This window comes from Talpa europaea, assembly GCF_964194135.1.
Source record: "Talpa europaea genome assembly, chromosome: 4".
Classification (NCBI taxonomy): Eukaryota; Metazoa; Chordata; class Mammalia; order Eulipotyphla; family Talpidae; genus Talpa; species Talpa europaea.
Genome location: NC_140070.1, coordinates 53426092 through 53447436, shown reverse-complemented (window position 1 = coordinate 53447436; position 21345 = coordinate 53426092). Strand labels below are relative to the sequence as shown.

Sequence of the window (21345 nt, the reverse complement as noted above, 5' to 3'; positions counted from 1 at the left end):
AGACAAACAGCAAGGTCAATATTTTTCAGTTTAAAAAAAGTCATTCACCTTTAGTTACAAGTAAACATTATATTTCAAACAAAAAGGAAAATTTAATACAACTTAGCAGGAGAAAATCAAACACAAATTGAAAACTTTTTTTTTTTGTGAGTCAGGAGCAATTTGTTCTTATGCTTGTAAATTTTATGGGCCACAGAAAACCTATTCCCCTGATACTTCCAGAACACATGTACTATTTTTAGATATTTACTATAAATAATGATAATATGGGTAATACGAAGTCATCTTTAATAAGTCTTGATAATTTATCTGTCAGATGTAAAACATACAAAGATAAGGAGGGAAACTTAAAGTTGGGAGAAAAAAGATATCTCAAGTCAAAATGTACTTTAAAAGGGCTTTTAGGTTTGCTTTTAAAACTTTTTGTGGTTTAAAACCAAACAAAAGGGGACAGAGAAAGGAAGGAGGGAGGGGTAGAGGAAAGGAAGAAGCTAGGAAATAAAAAAGAAACACGGTACATCTAACAGTACTTAGAAGCTACTGGATAGAATTATCTAGCCTTGTACCTGACAACCGTAGTCCAAAAGAAGCTGCAGTATATCCAAGTTTTCGTTTTCAATAGTTATGGTAACAGCATTTCTCCCAAGCACATCTACGCAATTTATGTTCAAGTCACCTGAACTGTTTTCCTCCAAAATCTTTTTAACCATATAATAGTCACCTAAATAACAATATACAAACATAATTTAATATCCATGACATATTAAATAAAAATGACTATAAAGAAAATCTTAGCTTGATTTAAAACATCAAAAACCTAAACTCATTTGTATATGGAAATGTACAAAGAAAATCTGAACATTTTTCCTTCCTGAAAACTTGTAATCTGGTAAAATATAAACCAGCTGCAAACATAAGTGTAGAAAAATTTTTAAATGTGCACTTTGAAATAAAACTTGTTAGTTTAAAATTTATAACTGATCGATGATAAGGAAACGTTTAGAAGGTATTTAAAGCAATAAAGAATGTCCAAAAACACAGACTGGCACTTTAAAAAAAAAAAAAAGCTTAAAAGATTTAAGTTTTACAGCTCAAATACATACACACATTTACACACACATCATAATGGTTAAAAATGTGATTTAGAAATAAGTGGAAAATAATATAAGGAGAGCATATGGGGGAAAACATTTTCAAAAAGCAGTATGAATGTGTATATGCTTCTGGGTATGCAACCAAAAAAGGATGCTCAAAACAGCTGACTCATTGTGGGTAAGGAGAATAATAATAGAGGTAGTAAGCATTTTCATAGAGGGCCCACTCTATTAGCCTGCTCACCAGTTGGTGCAGTAAAGAAAATAAATCTAAATAGAAATGTTAAATAGAGAAAGAAAACAGATGGGCTTAGTTTAATTTTTTTAACATTAGATGAATAAACCATTATAAGTGACTTGCAACTACAGTTGTTCCTTAGAAGTTTATGAGACTTATTTACAAGCTTGTTTGCAGTCTTCCTATGTGGGTGGATGGTTTCTGTTCTCAGCCACCCCCTTTCTAAACGTATAATCCTTCCAGCTTTGTGACCTATTTCTGTATGACATTAAAATTCAAATCCCTACCATGCCCAGACTAGTAACTCTTGGCATCACCCATGAAGCAACGTAAATGTCAGCTCACACGTCCCTCTGTTTTTATCTTTCCTTAATTTTTGGATCCTGAGTGTTCTTTACTTTCTTAAAAGCTCAGCTGCTCAGTTAAATGGGTGTTTGTTATATTTTAACTAGCATTTCTAGATGATTTGAAGCAGAAGAGTTCAGATTATCTCATCAGCCATATTGCTAGAGGCAGAAAAATATAAAGACTGTATAATTCCTATAGGATTTCAAAATTTCAGGTACAGAAAATTAACAAAAACTGCTACAAATTATTTGTTCAGATTGTTGTTTAAAAGGTACTTTTTTTTTTTGCAAGTATTTGATATTCCAGCTTTAAAATTTCAAAGACTATTTTCATTGCGATTAGGGACATATACAAGGGGAGGTAGGAGTTAAAAGACAAAATAAAATAAATAATTTTAGCCCTAATAAAAGTTCCACCCTGTCACAGCTAACACTCATACAAATGAAAGTGTACATGTTACAGTTACGCAACCTATTGGAAGCCTAGGCTGATTCCTAAGCCATTCATTTAAGTTCATATTTGTAAGCCATTTAAAATGATGTACTATATAAAGTAAACTTAGAACAATCTTAATATTTAGGAAGAGCATACATGTAGAAATATGTTAAGATACTTGGCAAGGAGCTAATTACTGAGAAAATTCAAAATGTCTTATGCCAGACTAATATATAAATGCTTTTCATTTTATTTTTTTTAAATCTTTTTTTTATTTTTTTAATTTTTTTTTTTATAGAGGCATGTTTTATTTATTTGTTTTGTTTATACATGCACTGGGTACAGTCAGAAGAGCGGGAGGGTGAGAGAATTCACCAGAGCCAGAGCGGGGAGCAGAGAGGCAGAAGGACCGAAGTACACTGCTGAGGGAAGCAGCGGGCGGCAGGAGAGGTCTGCGCGCCATGTGGGACCCTCCTCCGTTGGCCGGGGAGCAGTCAGGGATCGAACCGGCGCTGCAGAGGCTGCAGGCAGCTTCGCAACCCAGCGCTCAACCGCTGCGCCACCGGGGAGGCCCTGCTTTTCATTTTAAACTGAAGTTGCTTTCAAGAGTTACATACAGCTTTTTTCTTTTAAAATATAACATGTAGAAGGAAATATAACAATCTGTTTACTGTTATATGGTTATCTTTTTTTTCAGTAAAGGAAAAAGAAACTCTCAAATCAATTCCACTAGTATATAAATTCAAAAGCAAGTCTTCTCAGCCCACTCTCCAAAATATCTGCCTTGTTCATCTAATTGTATACTGCTACATCCAGTACATGTAACTATCAGCTTCCTCTAGACTCTGCAATAGTCTCTTTACTGATACAGCTCTCTACACTCTAAGGGTTGACAAGTATATTTTCTAAAGAGTCAGATAGTAAATATTTAAATCTTTCTAGGCCATACCATCCCAATTGCAAATACTCAGCTTTGTCCTTGCAGCATAAAAGGGCCATGGAAAATAAGTAAACAAATGATCTCTAAAAAGTACTAATAAAACTTTATTTATGGATATTACATTTTGCGTTTCATATAATTTCCACATTATGAAATATTCTTCTTTTGATTCTTGTCCATTTTAAAATGAAAAAAAAAAATTCTTGACTCAAAGGCCTTACAAAAATAGGTGGCGGGAAGATTTGGACTATGGGCTATAGCTTGCCCGCCCATGCTCTCATCCCTCCTAACCCCTTAATCCAGCCTCCACTCTGCAGCCAGAGTGATCATTTTAAAATTCAAGTCACATCAAGTTTACAATCCTCAAGATTTTCATTGCATAAAATAAAGGTTCAAATATTTACTATGGCTTATTAAACCTGAAGTAGTACAAACCAGTACTTAAAATATTACTAAACAGCGCTAATGGACAGTGACAAGGGTGGGGGACAGGTTACTGCCTCTGGATTCTTATTTGTGTGCACAATTGCAAGACCACTCAGGATCAGGGTCCAACAACAAAGGGTTTATTTAACAAACAGGAGATTGGAGAAAAGGAAGGAGTTTCCAAGGCCACAAGTGACCAGCTATCTCACCCCAGATAGTGTCCACAGTGTTCAGAAATACCAAACAAAAGCCACTTGTGGAATATTAAATACCACTGCAGCAGCCCATAGCAGCTGTCTGAAAGCTGGGCCTGATACTGAACCAAACAGCAACGGACTCAACAGCACCAGGAGGTGGTGGAGAACCAGAGGCTGTGGTCAGCTCTTTGAGATGCTGGGCAAGCCTGGCGATGCTCGTTGCAGGTGATGTCAGAGGCGGGGCTACAGGCAGGTGCAGCAGCCAAGTCTCTATGAAGGGCTACGGAGGTGTGGCGATCTAGAGGTCTACAAAGTCTACAAAGTTCTACAACATCTGGCAAATCCCAGAGGTCAACTGCTCCATGTGTCTCTCTTCAGAGGCTGTGAGCAGAATCCTTCTTTGAAGGTGGTCTGATGAATACTCGAAGGCCAGCTGCTGATTTCTTCAAAGGTGGTCCAACAAATTCTCTCTTCAGAGACTGGATGCACACAGCTTCTTTGTAGAGAGGGAACAGAACCCTTCTTCTCTCTTCGGAATCTAGTTGTGCACTGCCTAAAATTGGCTCTTACTGTACCAGATACCCCTTTAGTGTCCTGACCCTACAAACTTGACTAGACCATTTTCAATCCTAAGCATCTGATTGGATCATTTAGCACCATTTAGCTCATTTTTCAACCCACATAGTTAACTAATGAAGTGAGATCACATCTGACTGGCTCATTTTAGAATTCTAGAGCCAGATATAAAAGGGAGAAAAGCTCAGCTGGGCCTGCACTCAGGTCAGGGCTGGCTGGAGGAGTGAGCTGATGCCAGAGTACTTCAGCCCCAACAAAGTCACCTTGCCCCGGGGCCTATGGAAGCCACAGGGGATCTGGTTAAAAACCCTACAGGATTTGGGCCTTGCTGCCATCTGAATTTACCTGTGTCACTCTTCCATTCACCCACTATGACCTTTCTAGACCAATGTTTTCCAACCTGCAGGCTGTAACCCATTAGCTGTCATGAAATCAATGCGGTGAGTCCTAACCAACAATTTTTTTTTTTATTGAAATAGTATATAAATACTAAGGTAACCTCATGAATCTTTAGCCACAAATTCACTCTGGCTATCTATGAAATAAATGCAGAGAAATACAATGGAGAAATGGAACAATATTAAGAATAGGTTGTTCCATTTTTTCTTCACTGGCATCTTTCTTTTCATTTTCTTATAGTGATAACTTTGAACAGGACTGACATGGTGCATTAATGTTCAGTTTAATGTTATAATAACCAAATTTCAGTTAGCTGTAAAGTGTGGGAGAATTCATGTGTCAAAAAAGTCTGTAAAGTTTTTCAAATCAAGTTTCCTAACAAACTTTTTGAGTGTGTAAATGCAACATTCTATTTCCGAAGACACTATTACCAAAGACACAGTGAAACAAATTTTACCATTAAAAGGAAAAAGAATGATGAAGTAAAAATATATATGTATATATTTATGCATATATTAAACACACACACACACACAAAGACACAAAATTAACTGTTGGATCTTGAATAGAGGCAATATGTAAACTCTATAGCAAACTTCAAATTAGTTTGAAGCAAATTCTAAAAAAGAAAAAAATAGGGCCTCCCTGGTGGTGCAGGCAGTTGAGCACCGCACTGTGGAGCTGTCCGCAGCCTCTGCAGTGAGCGTGGGTTTGATCCCGGCACACGGCGAAGCAGACCTCTTCTGTCTCGCCCACTGCTCCCCTCAGCAGTGTATTTCATCAGTCTGCCTGTTCTGTTCCCCACTCTGTCTCTGGTGAGTCCTCTCATCCCCCATATCTCTGGCCTGTACCCCGGTTCTTGTATTAAAAATAAATAAATCTTTAAACAAAAAAAAGAAAAAAAATCATGCAAGGCCTATATAGTGGAATGATTTAAAATACAGTTTTACCAGATGTATAAAGCCCAATGTTCACTACTGGCCCCAATGCATTTTTTGAATATTTTTATATTGTGAATGAAACCTTCAAAATTAAAGATACCCAAAACTTTTGAATAAATATTACCAGAATTTCTTAGTTGCTTGTGATTGTTAATGAATACTACTGTCATAATGAATATCAAATGGAAAAAGAGCAAAGATTCACCCCTGCTGCAGGAAAAAAATTAAACTTACAGTATAAAAGGTAGTGCTGATTTTTTATAATAAATCAATTGATAAATTAAAAATTACAAACAGCATATTCGCAAATCTATTAGAATAACAATTAGAATCATTGTTTATTTTATGATTAGAATCTGATATATGACCTGAAGTCCAATTCACAGCAATGCTGTAACTTTCATGAAACTTTAATTTATAGCAGGTATGTCATAAGTTTCACGAAGGATTTACTGTGTCACTTTTATATCAATAGAACTGGGAAAATATACTATTAGTCTGTATAAATTAAGCTAGAAAAGATATAAAAGAATTAGCAATGAAGCCATAAACATGATAAGAAATAAATGTTTTTGTTTTTTTTAATTACTAGACATTATAAATTAACACTGCTGATCACCACTTTTCAGTTCACAATACTTTGGAGCCCAAAGAAATTCCACTGAATTTCAACTATACTGACATAGTACCAGAATTCTTTTAGTAGTAATTAGGTTAGCCTCTTAAATCATGATTTATCACCTCAGTGATTGTCTTTGAGTTGCTCATCACATATTTTAGCTCAAAGCTTAGATTTTAAACTTCTCAGTGTCATTAAATTTGGTGGAGTCAGTTATGAAAAAGATATTTATAGCAATGGAAGAGAGGACTATAACAATACCCATATAACAAATTTTAATCTGGAAGATGCTTCCCCTAATTTTATATATACAAGGTAAAGGGGTTTGGCTTGGGTTATATATTTGTAACTCCCCAGGATAAAAGCTATATGACATACTAAGAATATCTCATCTTCCAAATCACAAATAGGCCATTTAAATCAAATTGAGTACTTGTTTCTTCCCTTCAGATACAGCTAATGGATACAAACATGTATTTTTCCCTTACTTTCCCTCACAGAAACATAAGGGAGCATTCCTAAAGGATAAGGATATATCCAGTTATTTCTTGATAAAGCCCCTTTATAGTACCTTAACAGAGTTAAGAACTTAATATATTCAGGGCCTCCCCTGGTGACGCAGTGGTTGAGTGCTGGGCTGTAAAACTGCCCACAGCCTCTGCAGTGCCGGTTCGATCCCCGGCTGCCAGCAAGTCCCACATGGTGTGGCAGACCTCTCCTGCCACTCCCGCTGCTCCCCTCAGCAGTGTATTTCGTCAGTCTGCCTGTTGTTCCCCGCTCTGGCTCTGGTGAATTCTCTCACCCTCCCGCGCTACTGACTGTACCTGGTGCTTGCATAAATAAATAAATCTTTAAAAAAAAATTGTTAAAAAAACTTAATATTTCAGATGGCAACTTAGAGAAAGCAACACACTTGGAGTCATTGCAGAGAAATGACTATTACAGTACTACAAAGCACTTAGGTAACTCAACGCAACAATTAAGTCTGTCATAAACTATCCCACTGATATTTTGTGATTTGAGTGGTTTTTGTTAAAATAACTAAGAACCATGTCTTTTCGACAGGATGGGCAATTTAAAAAAATTCTCCTGTACAAATTACTTAAACACTAAGCTTAATGACAATTTATGAAATGCTTGCAGAATCTTTACTCGAGTACACCCCTGACCTCCTTTCAGCAAAGTTTTCTTCACTCAAAACACATGCCTCTTTACATTAGGTGCTCCTTGCCAACATAAGACTTCTTAGCAATACCTAGTGCTCTATACATTTCTTCCCACTGCTATTCTCTCCAATCCCACACTTCAAAATTTCTTCTCAAATGGCTTTGTAAAAAAGTCCCATTAAATTAAGGTGTTATTAAAACAGAAACTTAATATCCCTTTTCCCCAAAAAATTGCATATGGTAAATGCATCCTCTGCCCAAAGATATGCACAGCTTACCTAGGAATTCAGCTATCAAAACACCCTCTGTTACAATGAAGCAAACCACACCAAAAAAGATGACATTAAGACTCTAGACTGAGCCCAAAAATAAAGGTAAAATTCAACTTTCTCCATCCCTTTCCTCCTGACATTAGCTGCGAATCAGATTTCCTGGAAATGCTCTTTATGAAAAGTTGGCAGGTACTGAATCCAGACAAAATCCTTTTATTTCCTTTTTTCTACACAATTGATTACCAACAAATTAAAGGGCTTGTAAGGATACTATATACTAAGAGCTAACATTGACTTAACAGGCACTTTAGAAGAAATGAATGATCATGAACTATATTTAGTTTAGATGCTCCCAAAATAATCCTATCAACTTTCTCCAGCCAGCAGCCTGAAGTAAAGCCATACACATCTTATGGTTTACTATATTAATTATATACTATGCTATACTGTCATTATTAATAACTCTTAATGAGAATGGGAAAAGACATGGGTGGTAAGAACCATTGCTTAATATGTCATGAAACATTTATTGCCAGTTCTTGTTTCAATTAATCTTTACCTCTGAACTGCAGTATTCTAGGCCTAAAAAGAATATAAGTGTAATTCCTGAGAATTAACAGGGGGGTGCCAGGTTTTACTTAATATCACTGACACAGGAACTTTCAATTCAATTTTCCTTTCAAATTTTATACACAAAGAAAGGAAATAATTTTACTTTTGATTCTGACCCACTTTCAAGATGAACAGCCACAAGTGGCCATTACCTACCCCAGCACTTGTCTGCATCTAAGGAATCATTTACAAAAAGTCAACTATACAAACTCTAAAATCTTTTTCTTTCCACTCTCCTACATTTTCTTTACACCTTAATCTGTACACATCTTTCAAAAAGCCATCTATGCACTAACATGCACATAATCATCTCATCTCCACAACTGTTGCTTAAGGAATTCTTCTTAAAAGAAATATATTTTGAACATTTTGCACACAGAGTAAGATTGCTAATTAAAAAGAATGAGAAACAGACATTTTATAATGGCTCTGCTCTGGTGCTACTAAAAGTGTCATGCTTTCTTTTGCTTATTGGATAAATATAATCCATAAAAATCAAGGATTATAAGGTTCATAAAGAGCAAGTTTAATCTCCAAATATTAAATCCAAATGTGCATGTGTCTTTTTTAACACAATGATTTCCATTCATTCATCTGCAACCAGAGCAGTATAATAAAGTAATGAAGAGAGCAGGCTCAAAGTCAGATCTGAGTTCCTCTACTCCCTAGTATAGCTTTAAAGTAGTTTTAAAATTTTGCTATGCCTCATTTCCCTCATTTGCAAAATGGAGACAATAGCAGATATGGCGCATGGGGTTGTAAGGATTAAATGAAATCACCTCTGAAAAGCATGTGCACTATACCCGAGTTGTTATTTCAGTAAATGCCATTTGGCTTGATAAAGGCTCCAATATAACATAGGTTTCCCTTGCTATCCAAGAGCAGAACATTCCTATTTGTTATGATTTGGTAGGTAGTTTTTTGGGTTGGGATGGCTTGAAATTTTTCCATAAATTAATGATAATAGCATTTCCAAAGCCCCTTCGTTCTCCCCCAATCTGCCAACTCATACCAAAAAAGAAATGTTCTACCTTTGGATAGCAGGGGAAATCTATAGTGAAGCTACAAGTTCACCTCAGAAAGCTTTGGTTTAACAATATTAGTGAACACAAACAACAAAACAATACATTGCCCTAACTTAAATACACTGCCCATGCATTAAAATTTACTTTTTAATGTATGCTATTTTTACAAATCTAACCCAAGAATTTATTTCAACATACCTGAAATAGAAAATACCTATATTTCATCTCACTCATTAAAAAAAAAAAATTATAGGAGTTGGGGAGGGAACAAGTATAGTTTCAACCCCACCTCCAAAAGCCAAATCACTCCAAGGATCTTAATGATGTTTATAAAATGGAAAACTGAAAAAGAATTCCAAACTATTTCGACTGGTACTTCGACTGGTACTACTGGATAGGCTACAAAAATGTTAACTCTCTTTTGAGATGTCATGCAATAATTCAAAATATACACATCACACAACTACTTACTCCAGTCATACTCCCTTATGACATTCCTGCCCTCAGTTTGACAAGAATATTAAATTCCCTTCTTGACATACTTTCTGTTTGCATTAAAATAATCATAGCTCAGTATGCTGCATCCACTTAATTTAGTAGGACACAATCTTATCCCTTTCACTCAGAATTTTGAAGATGAGAACTAAGGCAATTCATTCTAGTAATACTAAACAACTTTACATAATTCACAATTTGTGAAGTTATATAAAAATATGTTTCTTTACGATTCCAAGAGAATTCAAAGTTGTGTCCACCGTGGACTTTAACAAATGCATTCATAATATAAGACTATTACATAAGAACATAAAAGTGACTTGACAACTAACATGGGTGGATTTTGTTTATATGTCAATGTGTTCTCAAAAAGTTGAGTAAATAATTTCAAAAGTAGTTAGAGGCCTGTCATTTATTAAAACACTCACAGGTACATATAAAAATCCTTCTGCACTTAGTCTTTTCACAGGACAGTGTTAAATTGCTCACTGGGTTTATGTTTTGGAAGTCTGCATGATTCTAAACAGTTTTCCTTGCCATTGCAAGGCAAGCAGAAAAAGTTAAAAAGGAGAAAATTTACAGCACATTTTTAACACCCAAGAAACAAATGCAGTCTTAGGGCAATTCATTTCCCATTTCTTTTATTATATGCATCACTAGAAAGCATGCTTAAACGAAGAGACTTTATTATGGCCACAACAGTAATTGATTTCTATATATGGAAATCAATTTATGTATATATGAACTAGATATTGCCCACACTTTTTTGCCCTGTAATTATTTTGCACTAGCTTTCTCAAAGCAGACCGAAGCAATATCTCCAACAAATAGTACGAACAAAGTTTTTTTCTGCAAGTTTGGAGACAGTTTGGCCACTAGCAGAATATCCGCAGTCCTGTCCTTATTTCAAGTATCGCCACTAGGATACTGGCACATCTAATCCTACTCAGCAGTCACAGAAACACCAAGGCACTGGGTGGCCGAAGTAGGTTTTAAAGAAAAAGCAGAAGAAAGCCCGTAAGACACGAAGAATCCAAAAGAAGATCCTAACTTTCGGACTGGAAGGTCCGAAAGCAGATAACCCCTGGCTTTTCAGAAGGAAAAGACCTGGAACCCGGAGAGGAAGACAAGTCAGTCATGTGGGCAGTAACAGAGATGCGGCTAAAACCCTAAGGTCCGGCCCCCTACGACGCTACCCAAACACCAGACCTCACGACGCGGGCCACCGTGCAGGTGGCGCGCCCAGAGGGCGGCAGCCCCGGCAGCTCCCGCCGGGCACGCTCAGGGCAGAGGAGGCGCCGGGTAGCCACGGCAGACAGCGGGCGCGGCAGGAACAGCCACTGAGCGCATGAGGATGAGGGAGCGCCCCAAGTTGAGGCTGGGGACGGATGAAGGGTGTGGAGGGCAGGGGCGTCCAGAAGCAGAGAAAGGGGCCTAGCTCTCACCCTTGTCGCACGCCAGCAAGAAAAGCTTCTCATTCAGGGTGTTCTCCTCCTTCACCTCCCGCACATCCTTCAGCGCCATCACCTCGTTCGGCGACGAAGAGGAGGATGGGGAGGAAGGCAGGGAGGAGGAGGAGGCGCCCGAGAGGTCAGTGCTCGGGTACAGGGCCGCCATCATCGCGGCCCAGGAAGGGGGCAGGCCGGGAGACGGGGGCGGGGCCCCCACCAGCCCCGACCCCGACCCCAGCCCCACCCCAGGGTTGGAAAAGGGATGAGTCGTTCCCACGGCCGCCTCAGCGTGCGGCCCGTTGGCCCCAAAGGGCGTCGCCTCCCCTCGGAGCCAGCAATCACCCTCCACCGACAGCCCCAGGCTGGTGGCGGCGCATGCGCGGCCTCGGGGCCAGCGCCCCCTCCCCAGCCGCCGGCGCCCGGGCCGAGCCGGTCCGCGCCCGTCCGGGGACGACAGGGTGGCGCGCGCCAGGGCGGCAGCCGAGCGCGGGGCCGTGCCAGGAGCCGCAGGGGCCGCGCGGGGGGCGGCCCGGCCCGGGTGAGGATGAGATCGGGGGAGAGGACCTCCGAGAGGCGCTTCTGCGCACGTCGGGTTCCAGACTGTGGGAACCCGGGCCGAGCAACGCGCCGAGATGTTCGCGACTCTTCTCACGTCATCTTCCGCCCGACTGTAGCGACGACGCGAGGCGGGGCCTACGGCGGGGGCGGGCTCGGCTGTGGGCGGGGCTGACTGGAGGCGGAGCCTATGTGCGTCCTGCCCCTGCCTCTAGGGGGGGGGGCGGGGGGGTTACTGCCCTCAGGATTCCAAGGCCGGCGGAAAGGCGGTCCACCTTCGCCACGCCACGGTTGCCCTGGAGATAATTTCTCCATCTTATCCTGCTGCGCTTTAAGTCTATACGCAGCGATGTGGTAATTGAGCCCTTGACTTGACCTTTAGTTCAAATCCCTTATGGAATTGTCAAGTTATTTTATATTCCGGTGTCCTCTGCCTGAAGTAGAAAGTAATGGGTCCTCCCTTCACGGCCAAACTTGTTTTTGTGTACTTATATTGGACTAACTGCCCTCATTTCTTCTTCTTTTTTTTTTAAAGATTTATTTATTTATTTATTTATTTATACAAGCACTGGGTATAGTCAGAAGCACGGGAGGGTGAGAGGATTCACCAGAGATAGAGCAGGGAACAGAACAGGCAGACTGACGAAACACACTGCTGAGGGGAGCAGCGGGTGGCAGGAGAGGTCTGTTGCGCCATGTGGGACCCTCTCAGTTGGTCTGGGATTGAACCAGTGCTGCCGAGGCTGGGGGCAGCTTCGCAGCCCAGCGCTCAACCACTGTGCCACCAGGGGAGGCCCAGCATTTCTAAAGACTGTTTTTAACAGTTGGAACTGACAAAACTAAACCAAGACAATCTCAAGCAATATGACTGCAGAATTGGCGCTACTTGAAGAGGCGGGAAGGTGAGGGTGGAGACAAAGGGGGCTCAATGGTCAAGGACTGTGGGTGCTGTGGTAGGAGAGTTGGCGTGGTTACACACGTGAGGAGGTGTCAACCTGTTCCCTTATTTTATACACTGTTATAAAGCAATAATCCAAAAAAAGCACTTATATATGGTACACTTGAATTACATGTGAAATAATGTATAACATCAGGAATGTCATGCCAACTTAATATCATAAACCAGTTGACTAAAAAGTTTAAAATTCTTTTTTTAATTGAATTAACACTGGTTTTTGTTTATCTTTGCATTCATAAATCTGTTTTTAAATTTTTTTAATTAATTTTTTTTTGATTTATGTATACAAGCACTGGGTACAGTCAGAAGCGTGGGAAGGTGAGAGAATTCACCAGAGCCAGAGCGGGGAACAGAACAGGCAGAAGGACCGCAGTACACTGCTGAGGGGAGCAGCGGGCGCAGCAGGAGAGGTCTGCGCGCCATGTGGGACTCTCACCAAGTGGCTGGGGATCGAACCGGCGCTGCAGAGGCTGCAGGCAGCTTATCAGTCCAGCGCTCAACCGCTGCACCACCAGGGGAGGCCCCCATAAATCTGATTTTTAAAAAATGTCATTCAGGCAAAAGCTAACTGAAACACGCTGTTACTTCCTTTCAAAAAAATTTTTTACCAACTCTTAGAGCGGATCCTTTCACCTTTATAGATAGGGAACAGAAACTAAAAAATTTTGTCTCTAGTAATTCCTGTTATTTCCACAACCAACTACACAAAAACCTAAAGCAGTTGGTGCTTTGAGGCAATACATGAATTTATTTGTGATTATATTACACTCAAGGGAAATTCTTTTGTTCAGGTTGATTTGTTCCATCATTGTTCTCATCAACACTAATTCCCAAATTTCCCAAATATATCATTCTCATCATTCAAGGCCCTTTTTAGATCTTCTTTTGAGAGGTATTAGACAACATTGCTAACCTTTCCAAGCATTTTCAAAAAAATAATTTATTGAATTATTTTAGCTTTTTTGTTCCTGTCTCTAGATCATAGCTCTTCCCCATTCAGTAATTTTTCATAGTTCCTAATTTGTGTCTGATAGAATGTATAATTGCTCATTAGTGGTCAGTGAACAGTGGTATATTTTCGCTGTGTATGTGTGTGCCCCCATGTGCACTTATATACTTTGTAGTCCAGTAAAGTATTTTGTCAGTAGCAAAACAATTCTAGCACTAACCCATCCAAAAGCTCCAGCGTTTGAGGATAAAAGTTCAGATGGTTCAGAACTACAGAAACCACTTTAATCTGAAGACTTTTCAAGCTTGTGAAATAGGTATTCACAACCATAAAACTAACAGGAGCTAAATTAATCTCTTAGATTAAGAGGAATTCCAGCATATTATAGTAGATCATCCTAAGAGGTATTCCAAAGTTATTAGTGGATTTTCTCTCCTTCACCATAAGCCAATATTTTAAAATATCCTATTTATCAAAAGTCTTTTAAAATCATTTAGATGCAGAATATTCTTCTTGCCTTTCTGGTACTCTTTTTAGCCAATATAAATCTGACTATTTTAACATCCTTTATGATCTGTTTATTTTACATCTGTGAAATGGAAACTAATGACAGTTATAATACACAATGACATACAAGATTTCAGAAGTAGCAAATTAATCTAAGCAAATCACCAAATTATAGATATTAAGCAGAAAAACCATCACAACTTCCCTGGAGAAAAGAAACCCCAGATTTAGATTTAGTCCTATGGGTAGAATGGACATATCTACATCTCCAAACTGTGTACCTCTCCTTTACTGCTCTTAGACCAAATTTGCCTATTTCTTTTCTTTAGATCCCTACAAAACTTTCTGCTTCAGAGCATTTGCACTTGTTTCCTCTGCTGAACCCTCATCACCTAGTTTCTCCTCCTCATTCATATTTGAGTGCAAATAATACATCTTTAGAGAAAACTTCCTGACCATTCAAACTAAGTTCACCCTGGTTCCCAAATCAGTCTCTGTCTTACTACTCTCATTTCTTCTACTGCATTTATCACTATCTAAAATACCTATTTGTTTATAGTCTTTCTTCACTATGAGATTTATGAGGTCAGGTTATGTATTTTACTCAGCCAGATCCCCAGTGTGCAGCATCATACCTGGATCATAGCAGACAAATTTGTGACTTAACTCACTCATAAAAATTTATAATAATCCTGCAGTTGGTCTTTACTAAAATTACATTAAAGAACCAAAAACCACCTTCATTCCCCATTACTTTGTCTGATAATTTTTTTTACTGATTCATTTAAGAATTCCTTTCTTGAACATACACATATGATAAGTTTGTACATACACAAAATTTTTATTAAATATACTTTGTGAGAAAAAGAACACTCTAAAGTGCCAAATTTTGTGTAAATCTGAAAAATAAAAAAAGGGGGGGTCTGATTTAAATAATCTCAGAAAAGATAGGAATGTATCTTAATTTTCATATATGGTAAGCAATCATCAAAATATAAAAGAAAAGGAATTCTCTTGTAGAAGAATATATTTCAAAATTCCACTTCATTTCATTTAAAAAAGTCTGAACACATGAGCAATCTCTTACCAACATATGTTTTAATCAGTGGTAGAAATGGGACTTGGCCTATTCATTCAGTTAGCATTTTTGTTGCACAGCAGTTGCACTAACAATGGAAGATGTAGGGAGCAGATTTGTTAGCAGAATTGTCTACTGCTCAAAAATGAGATGAAAATAGGTCCAAAGCTTTAGCTAGTCCAAGAGTAACAAAAGCATTAACCAAACAATGCCCGTTTGTAGGAGGCTGTGGAAAAAATAGGAAAATACTCTATGTTGAATATTAGTATTGTGTTACCTTCTACTAACAATATTCAGTGGAAAGATTCTAAATTACTTAGGACTTCAGTGGAGCTTAAAATTAACACAAGTATTTGAAGCTAATAGCATAGTGTCAATATGTCTTGAAATGCCAATGTTTGACTATAAATAATTGGAAGAAGTCAGTTGAAAATAACTATATGCACATTCAAAATATGTATTTCTAAAAAGGAATCTTCATGTACCAGGTATCTACAAACTGGAAAGTGTTACACAATAGTGGGGACACAATAAATACTTAATGATTAGCTTGGCTGACTGATCAATTATACATACATTTTAAGGAAATCTGGGTAAATCAAGTGCTATACACAAACACACACAGACACACACACACATTCACACACATTCTCTAACACCATATATGTGCTGCATGTCATAGTTAAAGCTGTATTACCAAATTAACATACATACACACACACACACACACAGTCTCACTGCAGTCAAAATTAAATTTTAAGTAAAAAGCAACTACTTCACTTTTAAGGAAAAAATTCATGTAATTTTGGGGTTGAGTTCTCATATATGAAAAAGTTTAATGTTAATGAATAATATTTGTCACAAATTTTAGATAATATAGAAATTTACAGAAAAGTTAAAGTTTTAGGCCACTTTATATAAAGGAAAATAAAAAGTTTAAAGTAGATTATGACTGTGAATACATTTATGATCTAAATTAACACACACACACAAAATCAAAACACCTTTCACAGTAGGACTTGCAAAAATTTTTGTACTGATCTTTTTTGAACCATGAAAAAGAATGAATTAGTCTTGTTTTAATGAGAATTCGAGGAAAGAAAAATAATTTAATCATGAAATATCAGCTTTGCAATGAACATTATATTACCAGCATCAATTTCTAAATTAACTGTATTATCCCAAAACGTTGACAATATTCTAACTAGCATGAGCAGGACACTGGATTCATTAATGAATTATGTAACTATTTTGAGTGTATAAAGAATCTCTGGTTTTATATTCATTACATTTCAGAATTCTGTAAACTGAGGCATTTGAAGTCTTTAATGTGGCAGAAAATCATATTAAATGGTTCATTATTTTATTTTGTTCAACCCTTTTCCCATTAAGCATGCAAACACCGTCATGACCATCTCTGGTTTCACTTCTACGAGATCATCAGGCAAGGCATATATCCGGGCACCGATCTTTCGAGCAACTGAAATGGCATATCTTGAAAAGATAAGAAAAATATCTTGGTATTTGTTACCTATTATGTTTTCACTTAATAAATTTAACAAAAGGGTGAAAATTGTGATAAGATTAACTGTACAATAAGGTTAAATTTATGCCTTTAAATCACGTTTCTTATACAAATTATACTTAAAAATACTAAAGACATAGTAACTTTACTTGAAAGGATTTGAAAGAATCAGTGAGCCAGTATGTTTTAATATAAACCACAAAGGCTTACTTAGCATTGTTCAGCTTGTCCTCATCAGATAAGTTTTCTCGCTTGATCATTTCTTGACGAATTGCATTTGGTGCAATGGCATCTATTAAATCTAGGACAGGTAAACTTGTGCTAATAGATTTGTCCTAGAAAATAAAGTTTAATAGTAATAAACATCTTTAAATGTTCATAAATAGCAGACTCTTCTGATCATAACTCTATAACTGAGTATAATTTATACATTTTTTTAAACCGAACATTCAGCTTTTCTGCAAAAAGCTTTTCTGCAAAAAGTATACATCGTGAACCGTTTGAAACATGCTTTTCCTTCAGTCTTTACAGAGATTACAGTGCACAGAGTTGTCACCATTACCTGAGTAAGGAGTGTGGATATGACAATTCCTAAACAATGCTACTACAGTATCCATGCTGTAAAAAATAACTTTTGAGAGGGAACTGATGAATTGTAAATCAAGTTTTGCAAATTCTAGTAATATTATTTCTTAGACCCTGGATTCCTAAACTTTCACTTAATGTTTCTCAGAATATGAAATGAAAATAATAGTGGAAAGGAACTAACATTTCCAAACGCATTAATCTAGTTGCTTTACATACTTAGTGTTTAGTCCTACTAAGCCTGGTAATAAAGAAATAAAACTTCTTTTAAAGATGGAGAACATGAAGTCCTCAAAACCAATATTTGAACATGAACAGAACCAGTATTTGAAACCATGTTTGCCTGATTCTAATTCCCAAAATTCTCTCCATTTTTGAGATTACTTCCATGGCAGACTAAAAGTTTAATTGTCTAACTAAATTCTAGAGGGTTAGAGCAGTGTAGTTGGAATCAGAAACCCTGATCCAAAATGATTTTACTATTTACCAGTACTTGAACAAATTATTTGTTCTCTCTCTCAGGTTCATCATCTGCTCAGTGAACTTTCTACTCTTACTACTTTCCCCATCCTAACAACCTACATTTTTGCTCTATAACCATACCTCCCTCACAGAGACATGTCTTAGAGGAAAGCTGACTTTAACCACAGCTCCAGGGGTGATCCTGAGTTACTCTAGGCCATGTATTCTCAATGTGGGTAAGGTCATAAACATTCTTTCATGCATAAAACACACAGTGCATCAGCAGAAATACAATAATAGCTATGGTATTACAATTTTGGGGGTGTTTAAGAAGAAAATTGCTCCTTAGGGGAACAATAAAAAAAGTTGGAAAACACTAGTCTAAGCCAGATAGCGTAACCCCAATAATTTAATTTAGGCCCAATTTAATTTCATGTGAACATTTTACTATTTAGGAAGAGATATGGGAAGTCAGTAACCCCTCTTCGTGAATGTAAATGAGAGAACGAGTTCTCTCTCAAGCTAGCAGCTATACTACAATTGAGAGGAGAACCAGCTGGGTCTCTGGGTTTCTCTTATACAGCATCTTTCCTTTTGGTTTCAAACACTTTAAATTGTGTTTCTGTTACTGAAGTCAAAAGTATCCTTTCCTAATCAGTAAAAATGAAAATGTGACAGGATTCTTGGATATATTAAGATAAAATAAGAGAAAGCATGTAATACAGCTCCCAGCCATATATAGGTTCTTAATAAATATTTGATAAATTTGAAGCCATAAGAAAAAGAGTTAACATGTTACTTTTAGAGGTCATCTATGAGCTACAACATTTTTTTTAATTAACTTTAGAAAAATGTATATTCCTCATTATCAGGAATGTCCACCTTATGAAACTGATTTTTGGGAAGCAGTAGAAGTAGAGGTAAAAATAATTAAGGTCCCTAAATCTATCTGATGCTGGCAATATGGATTTTTTTGAAAGGTTGTTACACCTGTTTTCTCAATGTGTATTCTGCAGACCACCTACATGAAAATCATCTGGGACACATTGTAAAAGGAAATATTTATCTCTACACTGAAATTAATGAGTTAAGTTAGCTGTGAATGGTACCGGGAGTCTACATTTTAAAATAAGTTTTCTAGATGACTCTAATATACACCAATATACTTTCTAAAATTAAATATTTATGTCATTCTGTAACAAATTTGAAATTTCTATATGCTTAATTTTAATATATTCATATGATAATTAAAAACAAGTGTTTCATTTTGCTACATTTTGATTATTTACATGTGGCTTTTTTTTAAGTTTGGAAAAAAATGTTTTGCTCATTTCTTTTTTTCAAATTTACTGAGATTCAGTTGACAAAATTGTAAGATAGTCAAAGTGTACTTCTTTATGATCTTATATGCCTATACATTATGAAAAGTTTCTTCCCAACTTCCCTCCATGGATGGATGAAAACATCTGTCACCATTGCCATAATATATTTGTTGTGCATGAAAACATTTACGTTCTAGCAAATATCAACAATACAATACAGTGTCATCAACTGTAGTTGCCATGTTATACACTAGATCCTCAGACATTAGTCATCTTAGAGCTGAAAATTTAGGCCGTTTTGTGTTATTTTGAGTATTTGTTTACTTGGATTTAGGAAATAAGAATTTTTCTACTTATCTTTTTTTAGGGTTCACCTTGGGAAATGAGATGAATGAAAATTGTATTGGATACCTTATCTTCCTATGTCCAAAAAATAAGCCTATCTTCCAACTTCTCAGTTTTTTATATTATCAGTGAAGACATTTTACTTTATTTATTTATTTTTGTAAAAAAGCTGGGGTGTAGGCAAGAGGTGAAGGGGGTGAAAAGATTCACCACAGACAGAGTGGGGTGCAGAATTGGTAGATTTACTGAAATACACTGCTAAGGGGAGCAGAGGGCAAGACAGGAGAGGTCTGCTGCACCATATGTGGGTTAGCTCCCAGGCAGGGAATCGAACTCAGGCCACAGTGGTAATAGAGCTGAGGCTTAACCCCTCAGTCACCAGGGAGGGCCCCATTTTACTTTTTGAAGGTGGCATAGGAGTATAGTAAGCCCTTAGTTTAGCATCATTTTTCCTTTTCCTTTTCTTAAGTTAATCATAAAAAATTACTTAAGCAAAAAGAACTTCTAGAATCTTAAAGACAAATAAACTAGAATTTGGCTTGATTTTCAAGATAATGGACTGTATCATGTTTCTCTTAACTTGATATACATTACTATTAGAACACTCTATTCCATTCCATTTCACTTCCTGTCATTTTTTTAAAATAAAAGGACAAAAACAGTGATGTGGCTGCTATCATCACATGATATCCTTTATATATTGGCAGTACCAATAGTGTGGCAAGTCCTCCCAGTTATTTGAGTCCTTAATATGTGCAAGATACAAATGAGCTCTTCACATTTTTTAATGTTTAACAATAAACCCAGAAAACAGATATTATTATTATCTCCATATTAAATATGGGCGAAATGAAGCATAGAGAAATTAATAACTTGCTCAAGGTCACACAGATACTATATGGTGAGTAAGAAGTAAATTCATGTTTATCTTCCAGAGGTGTGACTCAGCCGTTGATATATAGCTGCTAAGGTCTCTATAAACTGCATCTTATGTGCTCCCTACTCCCTTAGCTGATTTCCATGGAATTACTGATTCCCCAGACACTGATGTTTTCTTATTTGCTTCCTTTCCTAAATAGGGACTTCCCCAAGGGTATTATATAGCCACACTTTGGGACTTAGTTTTGGTAAAGTATAAAAGATTTAATTGATTAATTTCTAACATTTCTTCTGCTCTATAATGTTGTTAAACATAGTAAGCAAAGGCAAAAATAAGAAAGAAAGAAGGGTAGAAAACTCAGGACAGTTTAGGGTTTTATATGTTTGCAATCTTATTTCACTAAAGGATACTATTTTACTGTTGATTTTTCACATATAATAAAAATCACAAACACAAAGTTCACTGAATGAATGTGTACAAGCAGACATGCTTATTTGTAGCTAACATCAGCTTGCATGCAAAGCAAAACACAATGGAAATGCATGAAAATTAGTGGGTATGTATGTGCAGATTACATTTTGAGTGCTTTATGAATCATCCACAAATGCTTGGAAGTGAGTGTTAAGTGCCATTATGAAGCCAGATGAGAAGATATTTTTTCCTACCAGTTTTCTCAATTCCCACTTGAATCGGTTTGGTTGGCTCTGTTATGCCTTGGAAATGATGTCAATACAATTCTGAGACTGCTGATAGGGAGCACAAAACATTATAGGTCCTATATAAACAATGACTTTTTATGTTTTTCATTTGACAATTGGGTTTTTTGGCTCTATGCTATTTTTGTTAAGATTAGATTACCAAAGTCTGATAATAATTAACCTGCATTTAGATTCAGTAGGACAATCAATAAAAAATACAAGAATTCAAACTGAGTATTTTCATTTT

General features: G+C 37.1%; 2 protein-coding genes across 15 annotated transcripts in view; both read right to left on the bottom strand.

The window, feature by feature from the left end:
* The window catches only part of TRPC1 (transient receptor potential cation channel subfamily C member 1), a gene marked incomplete at both ends in the record, with an annotated part of 50720 nt that extends 39317 nt beyond the window's left edge, over window positions 1-11403 (bottom strand). For 7 of the 14 annotated variants that reach the window (XM_084231272.1, XM_084231274.1, XM_084231273.1 and 4 more), the window contains one exon: window positions 11229-11261. In XM_084231272.1, the coding sequence (XP_084087398.1) occupies window positions 11229-11261 (33 nt within the window). Of the gene's footprint in view, window positions 1-566; window positions 722-11228 lie in introns of all 14 variants that reach the window. The other 7 variants (XM_084231263.1, XM_084231269.1, XM_084231271.1 and 4 more) reach the window with 2 other exon arrangements.
* A 5236-nt stretch (window positions 11404-16639) lies between these two features.
* PLS1 (plastin 1) overlaps window positions 16640-21345 on the bottom strand; it is a gene marked incomplete at its 3' end in the record, with an annotated part of 44260 nt that continues 39554 nt past the window's right edge. Inside the window, exons 14-15 of the mRNA XM_084231262.1 lie at window positions 17017-17141; window positions 16640-16775 (exon numbers count right to left, since the gene is read on the bottom strand). Of these exons, the coding sequence (XP_084087388.1) occupies window positions 16640-16775; window positions 17017-17141 (261 nt within the window). The remainder of the gene's footprint in view (window positions 16776-17016; window positions 17142-21345) is intronic.